Raw genomic sequence first — 26,723 nt, 5'->3', positions numbered from 1 at the left:
CCTACCTTTGACACATCAGGCCGCTCTCTCCTTTTAGAACTATTTGGTACCATTAATTTGGTGTTGAGATCGCCTTTAGTCAAATTTTACTCTTACATGTCAAAAAGCAGTGCATAAGTGAGACAGCTGTAATGTGGGATGTAGGGCTTTGGGTTCCAAGCCCTATTTTCAAACCTGGCCCTAAATGTTTGTCAGTACTCCGTTTCATAGAAACACCATTATAATAATGAAAATTATATTATCTGCCTCATATTTATGAAGTGTGAATGTTGGGATTGTACAGTTAGTTAATACAATTTTTTCTCTTCTTGGACTTATGTGTCTGATGACAGCTAGTGAATATTCTTCATGTGGGGATGTAATCAGGACAAATTTAAAGTTGAGCTTGCTTAAAGGGGGTTGATGGCTGAGTGGTATTATCATTGGACTGTTGGAATCAGATAACATTCTGGAGCCCTAGGTTTGAATCCTGCCATGGCAGATGGTGGAATTTGAATTCAATAGATATCTGGAATTAAGAATCTAATGAAAACTGTTAATCCATTGTTGATTGTCAGAAAAAACCCATCTGGTTCACGAATGTCCTTTAGGGAAGGAAACTACCATCTTTACCTGGTCTGGGCTACATGTGACTCCAGATCCACAGCAATGTTGTTGACTCTTAACTGCCCTCTGGGCAATTAGGGATGGGCAATAACTGCTACTGAGCCAGTGACATCCTCATCCCTTTAATGAATAATGGAAGTTCAGACACCTAGTGTGAGGAGATCATAAAGTGAATGCAAAAATAAAGGTCATTTAGCCCATGTTGGTTCATACGTCCATTTCTCTTGATTTTTAACTGGCTCAAGCATTTTTTATTTCACTGATTTAATGTCAAGGTTCAGCCTCATGACCTCTTCTCTGAACTACTTCCAGGGTTTGAATGTTTCTCTTGTGTCTCAGTGATCACAACTGAACTTTTTAGTCAAAGTAGTCAGTATGACTAATACATTAAACAGTTTGAGCCTGACTTTCTCTGATTCATACCCTACTGATTTGACAATGCAGTTCAGCATTTTATTTGCTCAGTTAGTAATTATTCCCCAGTGAGGATATTGAGTGCCATAGGGTTAACCTTAACCCTATTGCAGCTTACTAAAATCCCTAGACCTCTATTCAATGTAATCTTTTTGATGCCAATCGGGTCATGTTCTATTGGACATAGCTGCTAGACTGGGTCTGCAGCAGCTGGTGAGAGAACCAACAGGAGGCAAAACATACTTGACCTCATCCTTACTAATCTGCCAGCTGCAGATGCATCTGTCTATGACAATATCAGTAAGACTGACCATTGCACAGTCCTTGTGGAGACAAAGTCCCACCTTCATATCAGAAATTACCTCCATTGTGTTGTGTGGCACTATCACTTTGCTAAATGGGACAAATTTAAAACAGATCTAGCAACTCAAGACTGGGCATCCATGAGGTGCTGTGGACCATCAACAGCAGCAGAGTTGTACTCCAGCACAATCTGTAGCCTCATGGCCCGTCAAAACCCCAACTCAACCACTACCATCACGCCAGGGGATCAATGGGGAGTGCAGGAGGGCATGTCAGGAGCAGCACCAGGCATATTGAAGATGAACTGTCAACCCGGTGAAGCCATCAAACAGTACTACTTTCATGCCAGACAGCATTAGCAGCAAGTGATAAACAGGGCTAAGTGATCCCACCACCAATGGATCAGAACTAAGGTTTGCAGTCCTGCCACATCCGGTCACAAATGTTGGTGGATGATAGAACAACTCACCGGAAGAAGATGATCTGCAGATATTCCCATCCTCACTGATGGCAGAGCCGAGCACATCAGTGCAAAAAATAAGGCTGAAGCTTTCGCAGCAATCTTCAGCCAGAAATGCCAAGTGGATGATCCATCTTGGCCTCCTCAGTGGTCCCCAGCATTACAGATAACAGTCTTCAGCCAATTCGATTCACTCCACGTGATATCAAGAAAAGTTTGGAGGCACTGGATACTGCAAAGGCTATGGACTTTGTGAACATTTTGGCAATAATACTGAAGGCTTGTGCCCTAGAACTGGCTGCTCCCCTAACCAATCGGTTCCAGTACAGTTACAACAGTGGCATCTACCTGACCATGTGGAAAATTGCCCAAGTATGTCCTGTACACAAAAAGCAGGACAAATCCAACCCAGCCAATCACTGCCCCATAGTCTACACTTGATTGACAGTAAAGTGATGGAAGGTGTCATCAACACTTCTATCAGGCAGCACCTACTCAGCAATAACCTCCTCAGTGATGCCCACTTTGGGCTCAGCCAGGGCCACTCAGCTCCTGATCTCATTACAGCTTTGGTTCAAACATGGACAAAAGAGCTGAATTCCAGAGGTGAGGTGAGAGTGACAGCCCTTGACATCAAGGCTGCATTCGACCAAGTGTGGCATTAAGGAGCCATAGCAAAACAGGAATCAATGGGTATCAGTGGGTAATCTCTCTAGTGGTTAGAGTCATACTTGACCCATAGGAAGGTGGTCATGGTTATTGGAGGTCAGTCATCTCAGTTCCAGGACATCTCTGCAGGAGGTCCTCTGGGCAGTGTCTGAGGCCGAACCATCTTCATTTGCTTCATCAATGACCTTGCCTCCATTATAAGGTCCGAAGTGAGAATGTTTGCGGATGACTGCAAAGTGTTCAGCACCATTCATGACTCCTCACACACTGAAGCAGTCCCTGTCCAAATGCAACAAGATCTGGAAATATCCAGGCTTGGGCTGACAAATAGCAAGTAACATTGGCACCACATAAATGCCAGGCCATACCATCACAAATAAGATATATTCTGAATAACTCCCCTTGACATTCAATGGTGTTACCATCACTAAATCCCCCACTATCCACTATCAACATCCTTGGAGTTATCATTGATCATGAGTTCAACTGGATTCACTATATAAAGACAGTGGCTACACCAGCAGGTCGGAAGCTTGGCATACTGTGCCGAGTAACTCACTTCCTGACCCCTGAAAATCTGTTCACCATCTGTAAGGCACAAGTCAGGAGTGTGATGGAATACTCCCTGCTGGCCTGGATGAGTGCAGCCCCAACAACACACAAGAAGCTTGTCACCATCCAGGACAAAACAGCCTACTTGATTGGCACTGCGTCCACAAGCGTCCACCACCGATGCTCAGTCGCAGCAGTGTGTACTATCTACAAGATGCACTGTAGAAATTCACTGAAGATCCTCAGACAGCACCTTCCAAACCCATGACCACTTCCATCTAGAAGGACAAGGGCAGCAGATATATGGGAACATCACCACCCCAAGTTCCCCTCCAAGCCACTCACCATGCTGACTTGGAAATATATCGCCATTCTTTCTCTGTTGCTGGGTCCAAAACCTGGAATTGCCTCCTTAATGGCATTGTGGGTCAACAATTGTGGGATTGCAGTGGTTCAAGAAGGCAGCTCACCACCACCTTCTCAAGGGCAACTACAAATGTGCAATAAATGATGCCAATCATGCCCACTTCCCACAAAATTCAAAAACAAGTTCATCAAAATTAAGTTAGCCTTATAACAGTTAGTTTGTAATCAAACCTATATTCCAGAGCACTTGCGGACTGAGGACTGGGAGATACCGCATAGAACCTCAACTACTCCTTGGAATGAGTCGCTGGCAGTTGTGACATTGATTAGCACTGGAATGGGATGGCCTGTCAGTCGTTACGAGAAGAGTTTCTCTTTCAGGAGACAGTACATATCGGAGATGATACCTGGGACATCCACAGCCTGCATCATGTTTCCAAGAGCTGCAGATTATGACAGCTAGGCTACTAGATGCAGGGTGATGTCATTGTCCTCTGCCTTTTGGTGGATATTATCTCTGCTTCTCCCTCTGAAACCTGTGCAAGGAGGTTCTGTTCTGACAGGGTTTGATGACAGTGTTGTATTTGGTATCTTTTTCATTGCTGTCATTGTATGTTCACCAAGGCTCCATGGAATCTTCCAACCATGGGTTCCATTTTTGGGGGGGATCAACCAATAATCTGTGGAGCATCTAGGAAATGGAATGGCATATCAGGAACCACTCCTGATCCCTCACATCAAACATTGTGAAGTGACCTGTTGTGCTTTCACACACAGTGTTACTTGGAGGGCTCACAAGGAGACCAATGACATGGCCTATTAAGGATTTCTGAGCTGCATCCGGGTGCATGTTATAGATCATAAGGGCTAATGCTACAATGAGGGTGTGAAAGTCAGACACTTCTCCACCATAATTGCCCTTTCTTCCAAAACAAAAGCCATGCTGGAACACCACAGTCCATTTCATTTCTTACTTCCAGTTATGTATGGAATGTGGTAGTTTCAAAGCATTGGTTCCCAGTGTCTGATATGAAAAACAATACACAACTGGCAAATCCAGGTGTGACTTCTAATCATCTGCGTAGCTTTGTGTATCTGTCATGCAGGGAGTCAATTAATGCAAAGTGTGTAAGGGAAGTGATTGCCCAGTTCTTCATGTTAATAGATGTCAAGAAAATGACCTTTCAATGAAATTCAATTTGTTGGTGGGTGGATGCTGCTGCAGAATTAGAGAATACAAAGTTAATAACAATTGACATCAGTAGAGTCTTATACAAAGTATTCTACTCTTTCCTAAAGTGAAAAACAGGAACTTATTCTACCCATTTGGCATTTTTTGCAGAATTTGTCTCCATGTTGCATTTGGGATTTGGTTAGAAGATGACCAGGTTTAAACTTTGTATCCTTGTGAATGATTTGCATCTCTGCTTGACTAGAAAGACAATGTCACCTCCCACCCCTCATCCACTATATACCCTTTTGTGTTCCTGTACCCTGAATTCTTGATGACCTCTCAGCCTTCTCCCATTTCTGTTCAGACTCCTTATATTAACAGTTATTGTTCCTCATACACCTGCTGAGCCCATGCATTTGAGAGTTGCCACAATCACCTCATGTTGAGGACAGAGTGATTGTGATTTGAGAAACCATTCCCGTGCAGCCTTCCATTCACCCTCTGCTCTCTGAAAACCCACCTTTCTATATCAAATGAGATAACAAGGTGTGGAGCTGGAATGACACAACAAGCCAAGCAGCATCAGAGGAGCAGGAAAGCTGATGTTTTGGGTCAGGACCCTTCATCAGAAATGGGGTAGGGGAAAGGGGCTCTGAAACAAATAGAGAGTGGGGGAGGTGGATGGAAGATGGATAAAGGTGCAGATACGTGGAGAGGATCAAATGACCTCCTTTCACGATCATCACTCCTGAAGTATTACAATCCAATGAATCCCAACCTCAGACTTGAACTTCTCATTTTCCACAGGACTTCATAGATTGCTCCCTGAAAGTCCTGCCTGTTAATACCGGAACTGATATGCCTGACCATGGCCCACTCTCCAGACTGACCAAGGAGGGGCAGCCCTCACTGAGGATGGCCCAACATCCAGGCAGTTGTCTCCAAGGCACCCTGGCTGATATAACTGCATGCCTGTTCTAGTTGCACTTGAACTTCAGGACTGATCATGGCCCAATACTGATTGTAGCCATCCTCATGGACTGAGATCAGATGAGTTCCTTGAGTGACTGTGGCAGTCTCCTGAATGACCATTGTCTCCCTTCCCCTATTAAGGACTTGTTCCCTTTGTGTCTCACATATGACAATTTGGTAGAACATATGTATTGTGTTTGTCACTTAAGATGTTGGCAGTTGCTACAGATATGGTATTAATATCACCCAATACTATCCAACAACATGTGTACTCCCTTTTGTTGTTTAGTGCTCTCGACAGTGACAAACTGCCTGTCTGTCACTCTGCACTAAGCAGCATACAAGTCACACAGGCTGATAGTCTGTACTTGGGACTGAAGAGTCGTATGCAAATGTGAGCATCAGAGGCTGGCAACCAAGTGACCAAATGCTAAAACTGTTAAGATATAAGCCATAAGATACATATGAATCCCTGTGGCCAAGGTAACAGGCAAAAGTATGCAAGGCATAAATACCTGTGTGTCAAAGTGAAGCTCTGAAGGGAGATAGGGGTATGGGAGTTGCTCTGTAGCAGATTTGATGATATGGTAGGATATACAGTATAGCTGAAGCGTGGAAAAGCTTAGTGTCAATGGCATGTGCAGGAAAAATCTGGATGAAGCAAACAGTGAACTGCTGCAGCCAGGTAACTCTGACTTTGAAGCACCATTTGCTGACATCAGAGAGCTGGGGAGGCAGCTAACAGAAATGAGGGGAGATTAGTTAATAATCAGATGCAAGTCATGGCAATAAGGTAGTCACCTCTCGTTAGCAAAATTCAAAATTTGCCCTTTAATCCCTGAGGTGAAAATTGGAAATTTCTTTTTCAACATCAAGAATTTGATTGTTTTCATTCTCGCTGTATTTTCTCACTTCTTTTTCTATTGTCCCTGCCGTTCAAGGAAATGGACAATTCCACCCTATGTATTGTTTTGCATTTACAATTGATAGTGGCCAATGGTAAGCTGTTATTGGTTTGACAAGCTTGCAGTAATTTCATTATTCGTTTCATGTTGAGATTATTTATGCTTGATGACAAGGTACACTAAAATGACAGATGTTGTTGACAATGAAACAGACCCAAAACTAATTACCATCCCTGGTCTCCAACGTTGTAAAAGAGCAGATAGCTCCAAGCTCTTTAAAGACAGTGAGGTAATCTTCTGATTTGAAAGAAAACATTTGAATTATGGTGTTACATTTCACAATGTAAGCACAAGTAAATTATTCCAGATATCCAGTAGGTGCTGTGCAGTTGATAAACTTTTTAGATGTTTGAGAGATGATCAACAAGATTCTTTTCTGTTGTTTGTGAGGTATAGACTGTGTAGAGACTTTAACTAAAATTATGGAACTGCTGTGAGAATGTCTTGTTGACATCCAACATTTCTCTTTAATCTGTAATGCAGTCTTTTATAACTGAATAACTAATAATTGGATAAATGTAAACATTAGTGCATTGAAATTTATAACTGAGTGTGGTAACTGTTGCTATATGGATAAACATACACCCAGCCTGTACCGAACATGTTCTACAAACACAAAATAACTTATTGACCAGTGATTTCAGGAATATTTGTCATCAGTCTAAATCTTACTTCAATATATGGTGCATATGAAAGAAATACACCGAGAACATTTAAATGAAACTTCAGGGTGTCTTAGGCCTTTTTGTTTGTGCGGGTTTTGCACACACATTGTCAAAATCATAAGACCATAAGACATAGGGGTGGAAGTAAGGCCATTCGGCCCATCAAGTCCACTCTGCCATTTTAACCATGGCTGATGGGCATTTCAACACCACTTCCCTGCACTCTCCCCGTAGCCCTTGATTCCTTCTGAGATCAAGAATTTGTCGATCTCTGCCTTGAAGGCATCCAACGTCCCGGCCTCCACTGCACTCTGCGGCAATGAATTCCACAAGCCCACCACTCTCTGGCTGAAGAAATGTCGTCTCATTTCAGTTTTAAATTTACCCACTCTAATTTTAAGGCTGTGCCCACGGGTCCTAGTCTCCCCGCCTAACGGAAACAACTTCCTAGCGTCCACCCCTTCTAAACCATACATAAGTTTCTATTAGATCTCCCCTCAACCTTCTAAACTCCAATGAGTACAATCCCAGGATCCTTAGCCATTCATCATATCTTAAACCTACCATTCCAGGGATCATCCATGTGAATCTCCGCTGGACACGCTCCAGGACTAATATGTCCTTCCTGAGGTGTGGGGCCCAAAATTGGACGCAGTATTCTAAATGGGGCCTAACTAGACCCTTATAAAGCCTCAGAAGCACATTGCTGCTTTTATATTCCAACCCTCAAAATCAAGACCTTTTCTAATCAATAAGCCTCACAGGATGCACCTCATCAGCAATACAGTGCATTTCCTCTATTTATGAATAATAGCAGAAAAATGTTTTTTCAACATTTTATGACCTTTAGCATGATGTCTGCAAAATTATGCGCAATTTTGTGCAGCAAATAACTTTGTAGTCACTGAAACTGGACTGAAAATATGTCTATTTCACACATTTCAATCATCTGTTAGTCTTAATTTGAATTTGTTATAACATCAGAACTCAGATGAAACTGATGTTTAATCTCTGACATAAAAGGCAGAATGATACAGTTTAGTGTTTTGCATACTTTGATGGCTTCTGACCAATTGCTGAAAATGGTGTGTCTAGTTTAAAGACTCTCCAGGGTTCACCAATGCTAGGCCTTCCTATATGGCCACCATGCACCAAATTTAGAAGGGCATCTATTTCACGAAACTGGGTTATAACAATTTTGTAATCTTAAGTTGATTCTGTTTCTTGAACTATATGTTCACCTGCACTGTTCCAGTTGACAGACTAGAAGCCCCTTTAATGAGAGAAGGAAAGATGTAAACTATTTTATTATACAGATGGTAGATGAACATGCAAAGTAACCGACAGAATCTCATTTCCTTCACTATTGTTTCTTCTCTCAGTGTTGATGCGAGTAGCTGATGGGAAGCTGTAGCAAAGAAAAGCAGAAAGAAAGAAATGAAAGCTGCTTAAAAATATTCAGAATTTAATTAGATATTGTTCAGGTTTTTATTTTGAATTTAGTGAAGAGTCCTGTTTATTCTGAAAATTCTAACATGTTTTGATTGGGAATTTATTTTATTTTGTTGTTATATGTGAAGTGGAGATTCTTGGCAGATCATGTTGTCAGAATATGGATGTTAGTTTTTTGATGTGATACAATCAGAAGCAGAAATCTGGTGAACTATGCCACACTCTCTCTCACAATATACTTGAATCTGGTCTCTTAACTCATGATGGAGGTTTTAACTTAATGTTTGGTCCCAGCTGATGTTATTACTGACTAAGTCAGATCCAAACAGAAATCTGGCTTGATAAATCATATTTCGTTTTTATTTTGGTTTACACAAGGTGGTATCTCACGGGAACATAAGCACGCAATATTGCAGATTTGGATTTAGAAATGAAGGTAATTTAGAATAAATTAAACTATTTATAGGTCGCATGTTTAAATATTTTGAAACACATGGTAAAAATGTGTTTCTATTAATCCCAACAGCATCCCATTACAGTACTCAAACACCAAAAAGAGTGCCCTTCCCTATCCTGCACAGAGATTGACTCAGCTGTGGTTTCAATTCCTGGTAGTGAGAATCTGATAGCTTCTTCCCTTTTTCATCATATGCATAAACCTAAACTTCTATTTCTGATTTACAGAACACAGACTTTTAGCCAAACACTTCTGTTCTGGAATTTTAATTGAACTCCTTACACTGAGGTATTGATCATACATTTTAACAATTGGTCATAATTATTTTATAACTCTCTAAACTTCCTTCTTCCTTTCTCAGGAACAACTACTGTCTATCAAACATCCAGCTTCAGCTAAGAGCCTCCTGAACTAAAATTAGAAAAAGGCTTCTTTTTTTCCCAAGCTATGGGTGTTTACCCCAAGTACTAAACAAGGAACTCCCAAATCTTCTGTCTGAAAGCAAAATGCATAGCCCTGTTTGCTCAAAAACTCTCCCAATGTAAACAAATTACCATCAGCCTCCAAGGCTATCTCTCTCAGTGCTTTTTTTAAAGTAAATCACCATGGCTACAAAAATATCATTATTAATAATTAAAGTCTTTCGGTCAGGCAGAAAACCCATATGTCCCCAGTTCAAATTCAAAAACTCCAAATGCAAAAATAAATGATGTTAAAATATATCACCTTACATTAAATTAGTCAACACAAATATACATGCAATATACATTTTCAGCTTTATTACTTTAACTCTGTGTAGCCTGAAGTCAGTCCCTCAAAGGTGAGATTTATTCCAGGATTATGATTGAGGGGACATCATGATGTGATATAATTGATTGATGAGAGTTGGAAAATTGTCAAACAAATATATTAAGAGGATTACTTACAATATGAGCTGCTTCGACTAAATGGTTTGTTTTTTGTGGTATATCCCCATATAATTCTCAAAGGGCACAGACAGACTGCCCATTTAGAATGAAGAGGTTGTAAATGGCTTCTCCTTGTCCCCTCTACCTCCTCCTCCCCATTGTGTACAGCTTCTCTCCTTTGTAGCCTTAGCTCCATCACTCTGTGTGCTGCAAACTAAAGCTTAAGTTATAACTGTCACGGATTTCTGTGGACAGGTTACTAACTCCTCTGATCTGCCTTTCAACAGGCAGCAGCATTCCTTTCCAAATCCAACAAAGCCATCAAACACCTCCAAGAGCGTGCCACAGTATGTCTATGACTTTGCTAAAGCCATAAAATAACTTTAACTACTTTACCAGAAGGTTGAATGGCTGACCTTTTAAATAATACTAATTGGGGCACGACTTGTGTGGCTAAACATAGGTTTCAAGTGTGATTGGTTGGGAAAGGGGCTCAACTGAATGCGCATGACACAAGTTTGTAGCATGTGTGTCAAATCAAACTCAGAGAATGTTTTGTAATCACTATCTATCCATTGTCGAAACCTATAATATACTTACAACATGCCCGTGCTAGCAACTTCTCAATATGGATCTCTGGGCGGTCTGTGCTGAAAGAAGCCAGAAACACTTCTTCTCCAGTTCTGAGGGCCTCTGCTTTCCATAGTGGAACCAGATTTTGTGGCTACCATGTTTTCTGCTCTGTACATGTCTGCTTTTGCTCCCAGCAATCATTTGAGTTGTCATACTGAGTCAGATTTGTCCCCTTGTTACTTTTATCACTGTGAATATACAGCTGGCTACTCTTAGAATGGATTGTGTAAACTAGTACTCACAATATAGAGCATTACAAAGCCAAACAAAATTACCATTGCTGTGTGGCACCAGAGCCAATAAATAAAGAAGCATTAATTATTGATAGGATTTTATATTACTTACAGCAGTGAGTTGAAAGGCTCATAGTTCTAATGAATAGATGGTAGACAGACAGTCAGAAGTTATTAGACACACTTTGTGGACTATTTTGGTGAAGGGGTGAAAACAGGCACAAAGTGGTTACTATGCTGATAAGACATGCTTGTTTAGCAAAGTTTTGATCATAACGGCTGATTACTACAATTTGAACTTGCTCAGAGGAACTAAAGGAAACACCTGCAGCTTTACCATTCAAAATGGCGCCTAAAAGCAATTTTTGAAGACAGCCTCCCTGATTCCTCACACCAACTATCACTGAAGATTTATGCATTGGCTGAGATACTTCATTGTGTTTCAGCATAGTTCAGGGCTCAGAGAGCTGCCCTGGAGATGCTAGTTGAGGAAATAAAGGTATGGGGTACAAGTTCCATGCCCACAATACGGATGGTGTCCACTTTGCCCTCCTGCCCACATTGTTGCAGTAGTTGGTGTTCTTCAGTCTGGTCTCATGTCCTGCTCCCAGACCACTCCCAGACAAAAAGAGACCAAGAGAACTGCCTGTGACCAAGCTCTTTCTTTCTCCTGGCGACTCCTATAAGGTAGAATAGCAGAACATACTGCGTAGAGGCATAAATTCATACAGCATAGAAACAAACCCTTCAGTTCAATTCATCCACACTGACTAGACATGCCAATCTGACCTAGTCCCATTTGCCAGCATTTGGCCCATATTCCTCTAAACCCTTCCTATTCATGTACCCATTGAGATGCCTTTTAAACGTTGTAATTGTACCGGCTTCCACCACTTCCTCGAACTCATTATATAGATGCACCACCCTCTGCATGAACAAGCTACCCCTCAAGTCCTTTGTAAATATTTGCCCTCTCATCTTAAACTTAGGTCCTTTATTTTAGACTGTCCCACCCTAGGAAAAAGACCTGGACTGCTCATGGTATCCACGCCCCTCATGATTTTATAAACCTCTGTAAGGTCACCCCTCAGTCTCCAATGCTCCAGGGAAAAATGCCCAGCTTTTTCAGCCTCTCCCTGGAGCTCAAACCTACTTTAATTTTCTGAACTGATATTCTCAGAACAAATGTTGATAGAATGTTGGTGATGTCTTTACAAACTGTCCCAAAAATTCACCCGTGTATTTTAAACCAACAGCAAATGGACAGGAAGAGCTGTGCACTACTTTACATGACACAGAGTCTTCAGAAACAACTTGCTTATTTTTATTTCAGTTGGCTGCTGAAAGGAGAGGGCATTTACTGCTATCAGCTGCTTCACAGCTGATGGCCATTTCTAGTTTGTCTTTCAACTCCATTAACCATAACCCTATGACATAATGGCGAATGTGTTGAACTTCTAAGGACAAAATAATTTAAGGCTTTCAAAGGTTCTTAGTTTGCGACCCACCAGAGTCATATTTAGGGCATGTTGTGGTACAGTGGTAGAGTCCCTATCCTAAACTTAAGAGACCCAGGTTCAAGTCCCACCTACTCCAGAGATATGCAATAACATCTCTGAACAGATTGATTAGAAAGATAGGTTAAATTAAAAAAAAACTCCTTTAACTAGAAGTGTCTTGAGCCAAATTTAGGCTAAACTGGCCTTGCAGCATAAACCCCATTTTTGTCCACATTGGAAGCTCTTTGGTTCTTCAAGTATTTCAGGAAAATTGTCCCCCTCTAGCCTTCATGTTGTGGTTCAATGTGTATGAACTGAAAAATAAGTCTTAATGTAAACCTTTTTTAAAAACTGAATCCTGTTAGGTGATTTTTTTAAATGAAGAGTTTGCATCTTTATCTCAGTCATATTAGATAATGATTCTTAAAGGGTTAATGATAATATCACTTTGGCTCTAGCCATTCTACTGATATCACTAACAGTGTGTGGGAGGAGATAGAATTCTACTCACGCTTTCAGAGTGTGCAGATAAAATCTATCAGATGAAAACGAAATACTGTAGATACTGGAAATCCGAAGCAGAAACAGAAAATGCTGAGAAAACTCAGTCCCGCTGTGATCTCAGCTCCATGTTTCTATCCAACACCCCCACCCTGCTCCAACCCCAGGTCTTAAATATTATGCCTGACCAAATATAATTGTACTCACTGGAATCAAGCAATAACATTACATTTTAAGAATAATGCCCCTTCTGCAGATACTCTACAGTGGTATATGTCTATTGTTAATCACTAGACAGGCCCAAAATGACACAAAGACGACAGAGGACTCACAACAGTGAATAATCTCAAACACTTTTTATCCAGTGCCACTTGCTAGTAGAGTTTGCACATACCACAAGTTACCATGAGTAGTCATCTGGGAAAGTACCTAAATCTCAAAGTGCAGTTCATCACAATTATATCATGTTTCACTTCAGATGGGAAATTATTTTCTATACTGCAAAGCAACACATTTGGCAAATCAGGCCATCAGAGAAAACAGTATCACCATGCTTTACACACCAATACTACCCCTGTAATTGTATGTGGTAACTTTGAACAAACAGGAAAAAAAAACACTGTTGACAGGAACTCACTAAGCTATATTTAGATGGTGTTAATGGCTTACAGTGGTTGCTGAAAAACTAGCATTATTTTGTTACACTTTCACCTGTTTAGTACTGTCAATGGTAACCTCATTCTTATACCTTTTTATGATGTGTTCCTTTCCCAACATAAAAAAAACTTACACAATACAACTTCCAACTTCAAGTGCGGAAAATCATTCTCACATAACTGGCATTTCCATTATTTATCCTGCTGCTGTCTGTCATGAAGAAGCGTATTCCACCGACAGACAGATTAAGTTGGGTGCTTGAGTTCAAAGGACACGCCTGTTTTCTGTACGTTGTAGTTGTAACAGGAAACAGCTATTGTCGAACTTGTCAATTCGAGAGTGGTGTCATTGAGCAACCCAGGGAAAGACTTGACGCTGAGATCAGCCAAGCTCTTGTAGTAGTAGCTTTTATTGTTTTGGCTTTATAGCCAACCAGTTGGCTGTGGAGCCCGTGCTTTAAATTTGATGAATTGAAAAGGCGCCCAATTCATTTTCTGGAGTTGGGGAGAAAAGAATACAGTGCCAGTTGAAATACTTCTACTTTGTGAAAGTTCCGTGTTGAAAATTCAGGTTGTAAAAGCTTGACAAGTGGTATGAGCTTCATTTACAATGAACCAGACCAGCAGGTCGATTCAGAAGAATTTGATTTTTCTGCACTTTTTGATAATAGCCACGATGAAGACTTTGCCACAAGAGGTTTGTAAACATTTTGTATTTTTCTGATAAAATAGTTTTACAACCTAAATTTTTTATCATTAAAAAGCACCATCTTTGAAAGGTGAGTTTTGTCGTACCCAATAGGACAAGACGGGAACTGTAGCAAGAAACACGTATCTGACCTATTTGTTTAAGAAGAGCGTTAGAAAGTCAGTCATCTAAAAATGGAATTTCTTTGTGTTTTACACGTGCAAACTTGGGGAGTAGACTTTGATTAGCAGCAATTAGATTATTGAGTTTAGTTATATTAAAAAATCCAACAAATCCAAAAAGTGTAGGTGATCACATTTACATCAAGCTGTGGCTTTCAGATAAAGTGGATTAATTAAAGCTAATTGCGCTAGAATGTGGATGTGTGTCTGTTATTACAGTTCACTAAAGTGGTCACATTAACTTTTTGATGCAATGTTTCTTTCAAAATACGTTGTCTTGATTAACACACTGATGGGCACAGGCTATGTAGGAATGGCAACCCTCAGTTTCATAATGGTCAGCAGTTTTCGTTTTTACTTCTGGGAACAGTTTAGTTAAAATCTGAAGTTTGGGAATAAAGTTTGCATGAAGACACTACCTCTTTGGCTTGTTTATTTCAGCAGCTGTCTATTCGGAGTAGAAGCAAATCTGAAAAATAAACTTGGTCAATTGAACAGTTTTAGTTATTTGTAGAATAGAATGGTTCAGGTTTGAAGAATATTAGGTTCATATTATACAGTTTTGTTTTGTTAACATTTCATTAGAAATGAGTGTTATTTTTTTTAAAAAAGGATTATTTATTTCCCTCAGGAGATTATGTTCTGAAAGTAAGTGAATAACCATTTAATAGAAGGTGTAGTGTACTCTCTTTCCATCTTGAACTTGATACTTTATACTGTTAAATTTCTACTAAGCAGATTGCAGGTTGATAGTGAAGTTTGCTCTTCAGTGTCAGAATGAAGCAGAGCCCTGGAAAATATTAATGAGATGTAAAACACTCTTAGAAATATGGCAGAATGAAGCTTAAAATAAATATCAATACTTGCGGACTTGTGTTATGAAAATCAGAAATTCTGCATCTGAACCTCTGTATTGATCTTCAAGGGCTTGAAGACTAAGATTGACTTCCATTCCCCAAATGTGACTTCAGACTATGTTTTCTAATAGAAATAAAATTACATGCTCAGATTGACTCTACTGCAAGCTAGTTTTCTCATTTGTAACTTTGTTGAAATGACAAAATCAGAGTCACTCGTCAACATGACATAAATGCATTGTTGTCAGCTATAAAAACCAATGGAGTGAATTATGAATGCAGAGAGGTCAAACACTTGCTTATTTTGATGCCTGGCAGCATCTCAATAGAAAGTTGTGAATGTCCCAGTAATATACTTTGGAAAAATGTGTTGCTCTTGCCCTTTAATATCTCCTGTTCTCAACACTGACTCATAATGAGTTACAATCCCTGAGTGAAAGCCGTATCAAATCTACGTGAACATTGTTTGTGCATGAGCTAATTCATTGAGCAACAGCAGTATGTTGGAATTTAGGAACACCACCACACTGTCTTGTCTAACTCCAATGCCATGTGCTTCATGTGCAAGGTCCATGTGAGGCATACTGTAATATCCTTTCTATCTGCCTTCAGGAAAACCAAGGTTAACTCACTCAATGTAGATAATGATACAAAGTAGAAATTTTCTAGATTTTATTCATATCAGTTTCACACTAGTTTACACCTGGACATTTTTTGATCCTAACCAGAGTCTATGCATAAAGTTTGGGTGCAGATTTCCTCCCTCTCTAGCTCTGGTCTACTCGATATTTTATTTAAACTCATCTCTATAAAGTCTGTTATCCCAGCAGCTCAAAGGCTAAAATATAGATGCTGAAATTTGTAATCAGCAAAGAAGCATTAATAGTTGCCACTAACTTGGAAAGAAGTCAAGGACAGACATTGTATGATCTCTCTGGTATACATTTTACCTGCTCCCATAATCTCATCAATAATAATTACATTTCGCTGTTAAAGACACAGTAAAACCTATACAAGAAAGCATGACCTGTGTAAGAAATGGATATAGAGAGGAGAGAATGGTGAAGTTTTCATCAGTTGAGTGATTACTAAAACCAATTGCCCTTGGGTCTTTAACAATGCAGCCTGTGGAGGATCAAGTAATCACTGAAAGAAACATCTCAATTCGCCTTTTTAAAATCTTAAATGTATGACTGCAGTCAGTTCCATATTTATTCTAATGGTGAAGGCAGACAGTTTAAATTCAAAATGAGGGTTGGTAACACCCTTCATTATGAACTTTTCTTTCAGCCTTGCTTAAATTTTCAGAGTCCTGAATTAGCACAACATTTTTTAAGGTATATTTTCAGACTAAGTTTTGTTCACATTTTCAAGTTACTAATTCAGGCCTGAGATTATAAGAGTGCTGTTTAACAGTTAGAAAATTATGGGTACCACTACTCAGTAGCCATTTATAAATTTATGAGCTGCACAATAATAACTTGGTGCTCCTTTCTATTTCAGAGGCAGAAAATGTTGCTGCTTCTCATAAAGGCATTGTTCATCCTTCTGGAATTGGCTACCCAACCATTGATGTCTCCCATTATGGATCTCAGTCATGTAGCTCTATGGCATCTGCAGTATTAAGTGGAGAACGTATGAGTGAATACAGTCAAGCAGAAAGCAGAGATTTCAAATGCTACCTAGAAGCTGTAAAACCCCCTGTTTCATCTGGAGTAGAAAGTCCAAGAATTGAGATCACACCATCCCCTGGACTGTTCCATGTAATTCCACATGCAGCTAGTTGTGGAGAGCAAACATATCATTCTCCCACTACAATTCCTAGAGTTACTTTACCTGTGCCAGGCTCAGAAAGCATTGTATATAGAGACCCACTCAGTCCTGCCAGTAGTGGCTCTTCCACAAGTTGGCATTCCTTTGTGTCTCACGAGTCCAGCTGTTCCCATTATGGCATGTCCCCTCAGACATCTCCATTAACATCTCCGTGTGTCTCACCAAAGAATGGCTCAGAAGAATATCAAGGTCAGGGTGCTCACCATTCTCCACGAACATCACCTGTCAACTCACCATCCACTCACATTGAAAACTGGCCAGGTGCAAGGTCACCGTCCCCAACCCCCCGAACTTCTTCAAGGTCATCATCACCTTGTGGGAAGAGGAGGTACTCCTGTGACCGCTCAAGAACGCCTTCTCCACAAGCTTCACCAAGAGTTATTGCAATTGAAGAACCCAGTTTGCACCAATTTTCAAATTCTGCAAGCCTGGCCGATGCCATGAGCACCCTCACCACCGATTCCAACAACGACTTAGGCGAAGTACTTCCAATAAAGGCTCGGATCATGGATCTTACTCCACCATCATCCCTTAAAACTGACATATGTAAAGATGAAAAACTTACTAGCTTTACCATAGCGAATTTTGTCGAGTTTTCAGGGCAGTGTCAGGACGTGAAGAAAGACATCTACAGTATTGATCCGCTTTTCCTGATGCCCCCTCATCCATTACATCGGACAAAACCCAAACCTCCCTGCAGGTAAGTTTTATTTTATATTCCATCCTAACATCAAAAATCAAACAGAATTGATAGAAACATAGGAAATAAGTGCAGGAATAGGCCATTCAGCCCTTCGAGCCTGCTGCACCATTCAATATGATCATGGCTGATTATGCAGTTACAGCATCCCATTCCCGATTTCCCTCCAAACCTCTTCATCCTTTCAGCTCCATCTTGAATATATGTTTTCACCTGGGTTCTAACTAATGTCCCAAAAACTGCATATGATTTCTATTGATCTTCTATTGCAATTAAATCAAAATCTTTCAAGTCCACACACCAATTCAGATAGTGAGTGTGACAAAAATTATATTCTTAATTGATAGTGGTTTTTGAATGTGAGAAGGCCCATAGTTTAAAAATGGAGGTGAGGGCTGACAATTAAGAATCAAACAGAGATAATTACTACTGGTACATACTGAGACCAATGAATACTTTTACTCGTACATACCAGTGAGTAATTGATACAATAATATGCATTAGCGTAATTGGTGTAATCAATTGATCACGTCCATATCTTTACTGTAAGAGAGAACTGATCCTGTCAGTCTTTCTACAGTATCACATTCTGAAGTACCAGATGGTGGCAACACATTGGTTAACTTTAACAGAAAGCTTCACTCAGTTAAACCTAACTTTGAAAATCCTAACCTTGATATAATAGCAGGAGTATTATTCCACAGTTACTGGTGCATAATCATTATACTTCACCTTTTTGACTTATTTTTTAGCTGAATGTTGGAATTGTGGTGATTCTGCAAAAGGAATGTTAATCAAAATAAGCATCTAATGTAACATAGGACATCATTAGAAAGTGGGAATTCTTAACTGATTATTGTAGCAACTGTCTTGTGTCTCCGGCTTTATAAAATGATCTTTGATCTGATTGTCACCACGTTAAGGAATCATTGACTTAACTCGATTTTCAATAACTAACACTTCAACTGTCCAATCATCACAAACATACCAGGGAAGGCCCATATTGTGCTTGGAGAAGGAACTCATAGTAAGGGTCGTTCACTGTAACTGCAGATCAGATATGAATTCAGTACATCACTGTAACAGGTGCAAGGCTTGACTGGCAATGAAAATAGAAAATGTTGGAAATATTCAGCAGGTCTGACAGCATCAGAGAAGGGCAAAACAGATTTCATTTTGATTCTGACAGAAGGTCCTTGACCTACAACATTGTGGACTGGAATTTCCCATGGAGGTAGACATCAAGAGGTGGGACCAATCCCATATGATATTCTTGTCTCTGCCTTCAGTCTGCTGTGAAGTGTGATTCACTGGGTCAGGCTCTTTGTGACATTAGTGATGAGGTTTCTGTCTGATAAGTGGGAATGGGGTGGAGAAGGATTATGTGGGGTTGTAATTCGAGAGGGGTTTTTACATCAGGGATGGAAGTGAGACATCAGGAAAGCAGACCACTTTTTGACTGGAATTGGTAGCCATTGCTGCAGCTGTCTGCTGTGAGTGGATCTTCACCTTCAAAGTGGATGGGACATATGGACAGCTGGGACATGGGATAGACAGGAAAATGTTTGTTATTACTTTTTAATTGGAGCTACATTTTCTGGGTCCAAATTTGCACACTTTTTCATCAAGTAAACTGTTTAAGTGCTGCCATCTCCGATCCCAGCTAATCAGCTTCGTGGGGCATAGACATGCAGGAAGGCAATTTCAGACCCGAGGGTGAAGGGAACTGAAGGCAGAACTGAATTCTGGGGCAACAATCAGGAATGTACAAGTGACTGGAATTAGAAGAGCACAGATAATGAAGATTTGAGGGATTGGAGAATATTACAGTGTTATAGGGGCATGGCTGTGAAGGTATTTAAAAACAAGAATGAGAATTTTAAAATCAAGATGTTATTTGAGCAGAAGCCAGTGTAGGTCAGTGAGCACATGGTGATGAAGGAATGGGACTTGCGCAAGTTAAGATATGAGCGTTAGAGTTTTGGCTCATGCCAAGTTTACAGAATGTGGAATGAATAAGGAGTATACTGGAATGTCAGTCTGTATTTAATGAAGGCATGAATGAGGGTATCAGCAATGGATGAATTGAGACAGTAGTGAAGTAAAGTGAATTTGCAGATGTAGAAACAGACTATTTTAATGAGAATGAAATCAGAATGTAATTTTGGGATTGAATGTAATATCAAGATTGCAAATGCTGACTAATTCTCAAACTGTTTCCAAAGATATGGAGTCAGTAGCTTGGGATGGTGTTTGGAGTGGGGATCAAAAGCAATGTCTTCTCGATATTTAACTGGGAGGAATTTGTGCTTATGTAGTGCGAGATGTCAGATACGCTGACAAATTATTTAGCAACAATTGAGGATTTGGGGGAAGTGGTCATGATATAAAGTTGGGCTTGTACACACATGTAAGAAACCTTTGATGATGTGCACACATGTAAGAAACATTTGATGATGTTGCCAAGGAATATTGTGTAAGTGAAGAAAGGGGGAGAGATTGATGGTAGGGGACACTAAAGGCAACAGAGCATAAGCAGGATGAGAAGCCATTGCAAGTAATTCTTTGGCTATTATCAGCAAGGTATGCAGAGAAGCAAGTGATAGCTGTTCAGCACAGGTAGAAAAGAGCGATTGGAGATGATGGTGTGATCCCACCATGTAATCAGAAATTGCAGATCTGTTGAGAAGGATAAGGAGGGGAGGCTTATGTTTGTCATACATTGTCATATTTGACTTTGGTAAGGGCTCTTTTGATACTGTGGCTGGTTGAAGACAAAGTTGGAGAGATTCAAACATGTTGTTCTATGGAAAATGGGAATGGATTTGGAGCCAACAAAACATTTAATGCTGTTGTAAGGGAAGATAAGATTGGAGGTGGGGCAGTACCTTGCAAACTTATAGGTGCAACTAAATGTTGTTTATATGATCAGCTAATGTAGGGATCGGGAGTGGAAAATGGATGAACAGCCTTTTAACTTTAATGGGATTGAAGAAATAGAAGGCGAGTCACATCAACAAGGTGAGCTCAGAGAAGGCAAAATATTAGATAAGAACTAAATGAAGACTTCTGTTTTACGAAGGTACTTAAATTGCACAATTAGCTGAATTTTACAGATTAGCTCGTATTTGTAGGCTTTTATCTTTGAAAGGCTTTAACTATTCAAAAAGGGTATATGGCTCTTTTGGATTTTTTTAATCAAATGCTGTTTTTAACATTTAAGCATTTACTGACAGGAAGGAATGGATAGGTAGTGTAAAGAGACATCAACGCTATTTTGAAAATATTTCCACCATGCAGCAACATATTACGCAGCATTTCTCTTGCTTCTGCTAATTAATAGTTTTTGAAAAATACAATTATGAAGCATGTTAGCCATCACAATTATAGGCCAGCCCTAACAGAGGATTTAAACACTTATTTCAGAAAACCTCTGAATTTTCCAGCTCAGCAAGTCTTCTTAATTAGCATTCATTGGTATTCAAATTAGATCCATTTTTATCCAAGGCTCTACCCTCCCCACCTATATTAGAGACTAGAAACAGCCACCATAGCACTTGTAATATTTACTTTAGTATTCATTTATTTAAATTGTTGGAATGTGAAAGGTTCACAAGATTGTTAAGAGTGACATAGTTGTAAACTTCAGTGAAAAATACACGACCCATGCTGATTAGATGTGCTGTATTTTGTTTGAAGACTGTCCTCCAATTTTTTGAAGTGTTAAACAGGGTGCAAACATTGCAATTTTGGAGCTGTAATGCTTGCCAGCTATGGCTGAGTGATTGCACTCTTGTCTCCGAATCAGAAGGTCATATGTTCAAGTTCCACACCAGATAATTGAGCACTTAAATTTGGCTGACACTCCGTGACCACACTGAGGGAGCACTGCGCTGATGTTGGAACCATCTTTCAGATGAGACATTAAACCAAAGATCTGTCTGCTGTCTCAGGTGGATCCAATGATGGGTACATCTCTGAACAGGTTGACTGGAAAATATCAAAAGCAGAGAAATTCATTGTGGTCAAGCTTTCTCATTCAATGAACATTTCTGAAGAAGGGCCCTGACCCGAAATGTCAGCCTTCCTGCTCCTCTGATGCTGCCTGCCCTGCTCAACACTGTGCTATCTCTGACTCCAGCATTGGCAGTTCTTACTATCTTGCCTTGAATACTTTACCTTGTTGTTTATATCATTGCTGTTTGTAGGCATTTGCAGTGCATAAACTGGTTGCTGCGTTTCTTACTTTTCCTGTACTGGTTAAGTCTCAGCTGGAGTATTCTGTTCAGTTTTGAATATCACATTTTAGCAGGATGTAAGGCTGGAGTATTCTGTTCAGCTTTGGATACCACATTTTAGCAAGGCATTAAAGAGGGAGTAAAGATGATTTATTCAAACTTTACCACGGGAAAAGGGACTTAAGCTATGTGGAGAAACTGGGGAAAGTGAATTTACTCTAGTTAGAGCAACAAGCATTAAGGAGACTTTGAGAGTTTGACAGAATAAATTCCAGAGAAACTGTTTCCAGAGGCAAAAGTATCTGTAATCAGAGGACACAAGTTTAGGATGGTTGGCAAAGAAAATGACATTGGAAAATAAAATTTCTGTAATGAGTTGTTACGATCTGGAGTGGGTTGCCTGTAAGAGTGATGGAAGTAGTTTCAATAAGACTTTCAAAAGAGAATTAGTGAAGGGAATGGGAAAACAATAAAAACAAAGCTGGAGAATGTTGGGGAAACTCAGCAGGTCTGGCATCATCTTTGGACGAAGAAACAAAGTTTCAATTCTGGTGTGACTCTTCTTCAGGACACTGTGAGCATGGGGAAAAGAGCAGGGAAGTGGAATTAATACTGTAGTTCGAGCAAAAGGCCAATACAGGCATGATGGAATATTCCTGTTCTGTGTCATTAAGATTCCATGATTACAACAATTATTCAACCTCAAAAGTACTCCCCTGGATATGAAGCATTTTTGGATGGCCTGACTCCATAAAGGCATTTTATAAATGAAAGTTATTCTTTTTTAGAAGCTACATAAAACTTAAGATTGTCATCTCATTCTGCCATTGCAAACTTGCAAACTTATAATGACAAAAACATCACTTGTGTTGGGATTCCAGAATTTTAAGTTCCACATAATAACAAGAATGACATTCAGCTACAGGTGTGGCAATATTAGCAGCTATCCCATATCCATCTCCTCGCAAGGATATTTCACCACTTTAAACCTAAAAGTTAACATCAATACAAAAGTTAACAATGGTTGTGTTCATCATTCACACACATAGCCAAACCTATTGCTGAACTATTAATTCTGAGATTATATCGTGGATCTTGACACAAAGGTAATCAGCCTATCCCGGTTTGTAAAATTCTTGATAAGCGTAGAGAAAGCAAGAACTGCAGATGCTGGTGTCAGAGACAACACAGTGTGGAGTTGGAGGAACACAGCAAGTCAGGCAGCATCAGAGGAGCAGGAAAGTTGATGTTTCATGGTGAGACCTGAAACATCAACTTCCCTGCTCCTCTGATGCTGCCTGACCCGCGGTGCTCCTCCAGCACCACACTGTGTCATCTTGGCGAGGATAGGTATGATTTATCTTTGGCTATCAATGGGTAGAGACTTGCTCCAAAACTTTCTTCAGCTTTAGGTCAATACTATTTTTACTGCAGGTGTCTTTAAATAAATTCAGGATTCATTTCACATTGAGGCCAAATTAATCAATTGTATTGGGATTAACATTGATCCTCTGTTTGTTGACTAGAAAAGAAATTAAAATATCTCTAAAGCACAACTGCATTGAATATAACAATAATAGGAATAAAAAGTGGGCCTATGATATAATTGAATGTAAGAGAGATCATGCAATATCTGGGTTTAACATCCTGATGCTAATAATTCACTAAATTGAAACATAATATAACAAGATGATAATTTTATGAAACAAAGAAGAACTGTGGATGCTGAAGCTCTAAAACTAAATCAGAAGTTGCTGGAGAGATGCAGCAGGCCTGCCAGTATTGGTGGAGAGGAAGCAGAGTTAACATTTTGAGTTCTTCAGAACTCTGTTCTAAACTGTTCCGAAGGAGGGTCACTGGACTCAAAACATTAACTCTGCTTTGTCTTCACAAATGGCGTCAGACCTGCTGAGTTTTTCCAGCAATTTCTGGTTTCGTTTAAGATAACAATTTTGCCTATTCAAAGCAGGTCCTAACATTAGTTGAAGAAAATCTCACAAGATGTTTTTGCTATTGAGTCAAATGGTGAAGTAGATGGGGAAGTGAATTTGAAAAGAGAAATGACGGAATGTAAAACAGGAAGCATTCAACCCAAAAAGGTTATTTTAATGTAACTTGTGATAACACAATGCATCCATACAAGATGTGGGCTTATTTTAAAGAGAAATTTTATTTTAAAGAGAAATCACAGTTCCTCCTAAATATGTGAATCACAGACTACATATATCATGGTTCAGTGATATTACGATGTGACCTGATCCTGTGTAAATCAATGTGATATATTTTCAGATACAACCTGACAATAATACTTTACAATGTTTTCAAAATAATCTGCCAATAATGCTGCAGGATAAATTCAAAATAGAAGCCATTTTATTTTAAGTATAATTGTTATTGTTTTGGCTTTTGACATTGTGTTGCCTAAAGAAAAGTAGTTTCATTAGATATTTAACTCTTTCAATGCCTTCCCCATAAGTCCAGCATTTTTCCTCCTTCTGGATGTTGATGTAGGTGCTAGCTAGATAATGGGAAGGTGAGTGACTTGCTCCACTTACCTGTTTTATCCTATTGTTTGTATCTAAAAGCACATAACAGCAAATGATTTTTCATATTAACAAAATGTCATATCTACCCGGATGTCAGCCCTTTCTAACCTGTCATTTAGCTGAAACTTCCTGTGTGAGGCCCTATTTCAGAACGACGTTGTGTCAATCTGCAAAATAGCATCTGGCACTTTCAATACATTACACAACTGACACACCCAGATGAATCTTATAAAATCATTCTCTTTGATTTTTAAAAAGTCACTTTTATTGTTTAAGCCTTGATTTTCAAATTGACTATACACACTGGTTATGAAGTAACAGCAGTTTTAAAAAATGTGATCATGCACATATGAATAATAAAAGCCTTATTCTGACTTTAGGAGTTCATCACCCACAATTTTCCCATGACATATTCTGTTCCTGTTACGGTTACATGCTTTCTGTTAGAATTTTAGCATATCTCTGTGTTCATTCTGATAGCCTTTTGTTCTTACTTTATATTGTGAGTTTCATGTGTGAAATTGAACAGAGGAATAATATGACAATTCACACATGGTGCTTAAAAATTATTTTGATTTACAGCTTTGATTTAATTAATTTTGTCTAGTAATCTGTATTTATTTGGTGTGTCCAGTGGGTCATTTTCCTGGGCATCAAGTGTCAATCAATCACATTCTATACAATTTTTTTGCTGAGTTTTCCCATATTACAGTAGTGATTATATTTCACAGTACTTCATTGGCCATGAAGCATTTGAAATGACATGATGTTGTTCCTCCTTTACATGGTATTTCACTATAGCCCCATCAATGTGAAGTAATAACACACAGACAGTGGAAATTTCTGTATAGTTAAAATTTAACTTGTTTCAATTTCTTAAAACAAGAATCTGGTTATAGCCTTCCAATAATTCTGAACACTGGATTTTCTTCTAAGTTTACAGGGAATTGATCCCACAATATCTCATCACTAACTGGCATTTGTAAAAATTCTGCTCCATTCATCCTCTATCACCTAATGCACAACCTTACCTGTACCATTCCCAGATGACTTTACCACATCGTGTCACAGTTCCAGGGTATGAGCTGTACCAAAGGACATGAACTGATTTTGTGGATACAAGTTCAAACAAAGATTATATGATTTTTTTTACAGGTTTCCTCTTGTCCCCTAGGTATGATGTCCATATTTCTACATTTTCAGTTGAGAACTGCAAGAAAATGTAGAATAGCTGCATAGCTGGTTGGGGAAATAAAATGCTGTTTGTTTCAAACTGTAACAACCAGACAATACACCCTCTGTATTGCAGGAGACCCAAATATTGTACAGTACTGTACTTCTCATCATGCACTGCAGTCCTGGAATTTATATGTGTTCCGAGGTTGTTAGGGACAAGCCAAGGGCAAGGCTGTTCTCTCAGAGGGTATCACAAAACTTAGAATGCAAATACAATTCATAGCAAAATATTTTTCATCCTTTGCTAAAGGACAGGATAAAATCAATACAGGAATATCAAAGAAGAAATTAACAGAACGTCATTTGTATTTTCTAAGTGTTGGAATGTATACTTGTTTCATAAATTGCAAAAACAATAAAATAGTTCCCATTGTTTTGTTCTCTGACAGCATCCCATCTCTTCCTCCTTTGGAGTGGCAATTGCTGAGTTCATCAGAACCATATGAATTGAAGATTGAAATACAGCCCAAGCCTCACCATCGGGCACATTATGAAACAGAAGGCAGTCGTGGCGCAGTTAAAGCTCCTAATGGGAGCCACCCGGTAGTCCAGGTAATCTATTCAATTAAGAAGGGTGATTTCACTTACAACTAGGATTATAGACTATTTTGTTGAAGCATAAGACTTACAGATTTGCTTAAAATAAGCAAATACTATTCTTGTGCTTATTTTTAAGAAGTTGTCATTCGTCAATTTTCATACTTTTGCAGCACCAGAGAATATTTTAAGTACATTTTGATGTCTTTCGTAGTTTAGCACTGTATTCTGTTCTCAAAATTCCTGTCATGCATTGATCGAAGACATGTTTTGATTCCTCTAGCATTGACAGGTTTTCCATTAGTTCTGTTTTTCTTTTGTTTATACCCTGATGTGCTCTTACACACAACTGAACATTTTTTTCCCATCCACCAAATCACTCGTGAAGTTATCTTTTAGCCATTGACCACCACCAGTTAAT

General features: G+C 39.3%; 1 protein-coding gene across 4 annotated transcripts in view; it reads left to right on the top strand.

Moving 5' to 3' along the window:
* nfatc2a (nuclear factor of activated T cells 2a) overlaps positions 1-26,723 on the top strand; it is a 196,312-nt gene that overhangs the window by 43,510 nt on the left and 126,079 nt on the right. For 2 of the 4 annotated variants that reach the window (XM_048549697.1, XM_048549696.1), the window contains exons 1-3: positions 13,847-14,182; positions 16,716-17,745; positions 26,155-26,317. In XM_048549697.1, the coding sequence (XP_048405654.1) occupies positions 14,080-14,182; positions 16,716-17,745; positions 26,155-26,317 (1,296 nt within the window). In that variant the 5' untranslated portion in view covers positions 13,847-14,079. Of the gene's footprint in view, positions 1-13,846; positions 14,183-16,715; positions 17,746-26,154; positions 26,318-26,723 lie in introns of those variants that run through there. The other 2 variants (XM_048549698.1, XM_048549699.1) reach the window with 1 other exon arrangement.

Source organism: Stegostoma tigrinum, chromosome 19 (assembly GCF_030684315.1).
Source record: "Stegostoma tigrinum isolate sSteTig4 chromosome 19, sSteTig4.hap1, whole genome shotgun sequence".
Classification (NCBI taxonomy): domain Eukaryota; kingdom Metazoa; phylum Chordata; class Chondrichthyes; order Orectolobiformes; family Stegostomatidae; genus Stegostoma; species Stegostoma tigrinum.
Note: the sequence above shows the minus strand (reverse complement) of the source record. Positions and strands in the feature narration are given on the sequence as shown.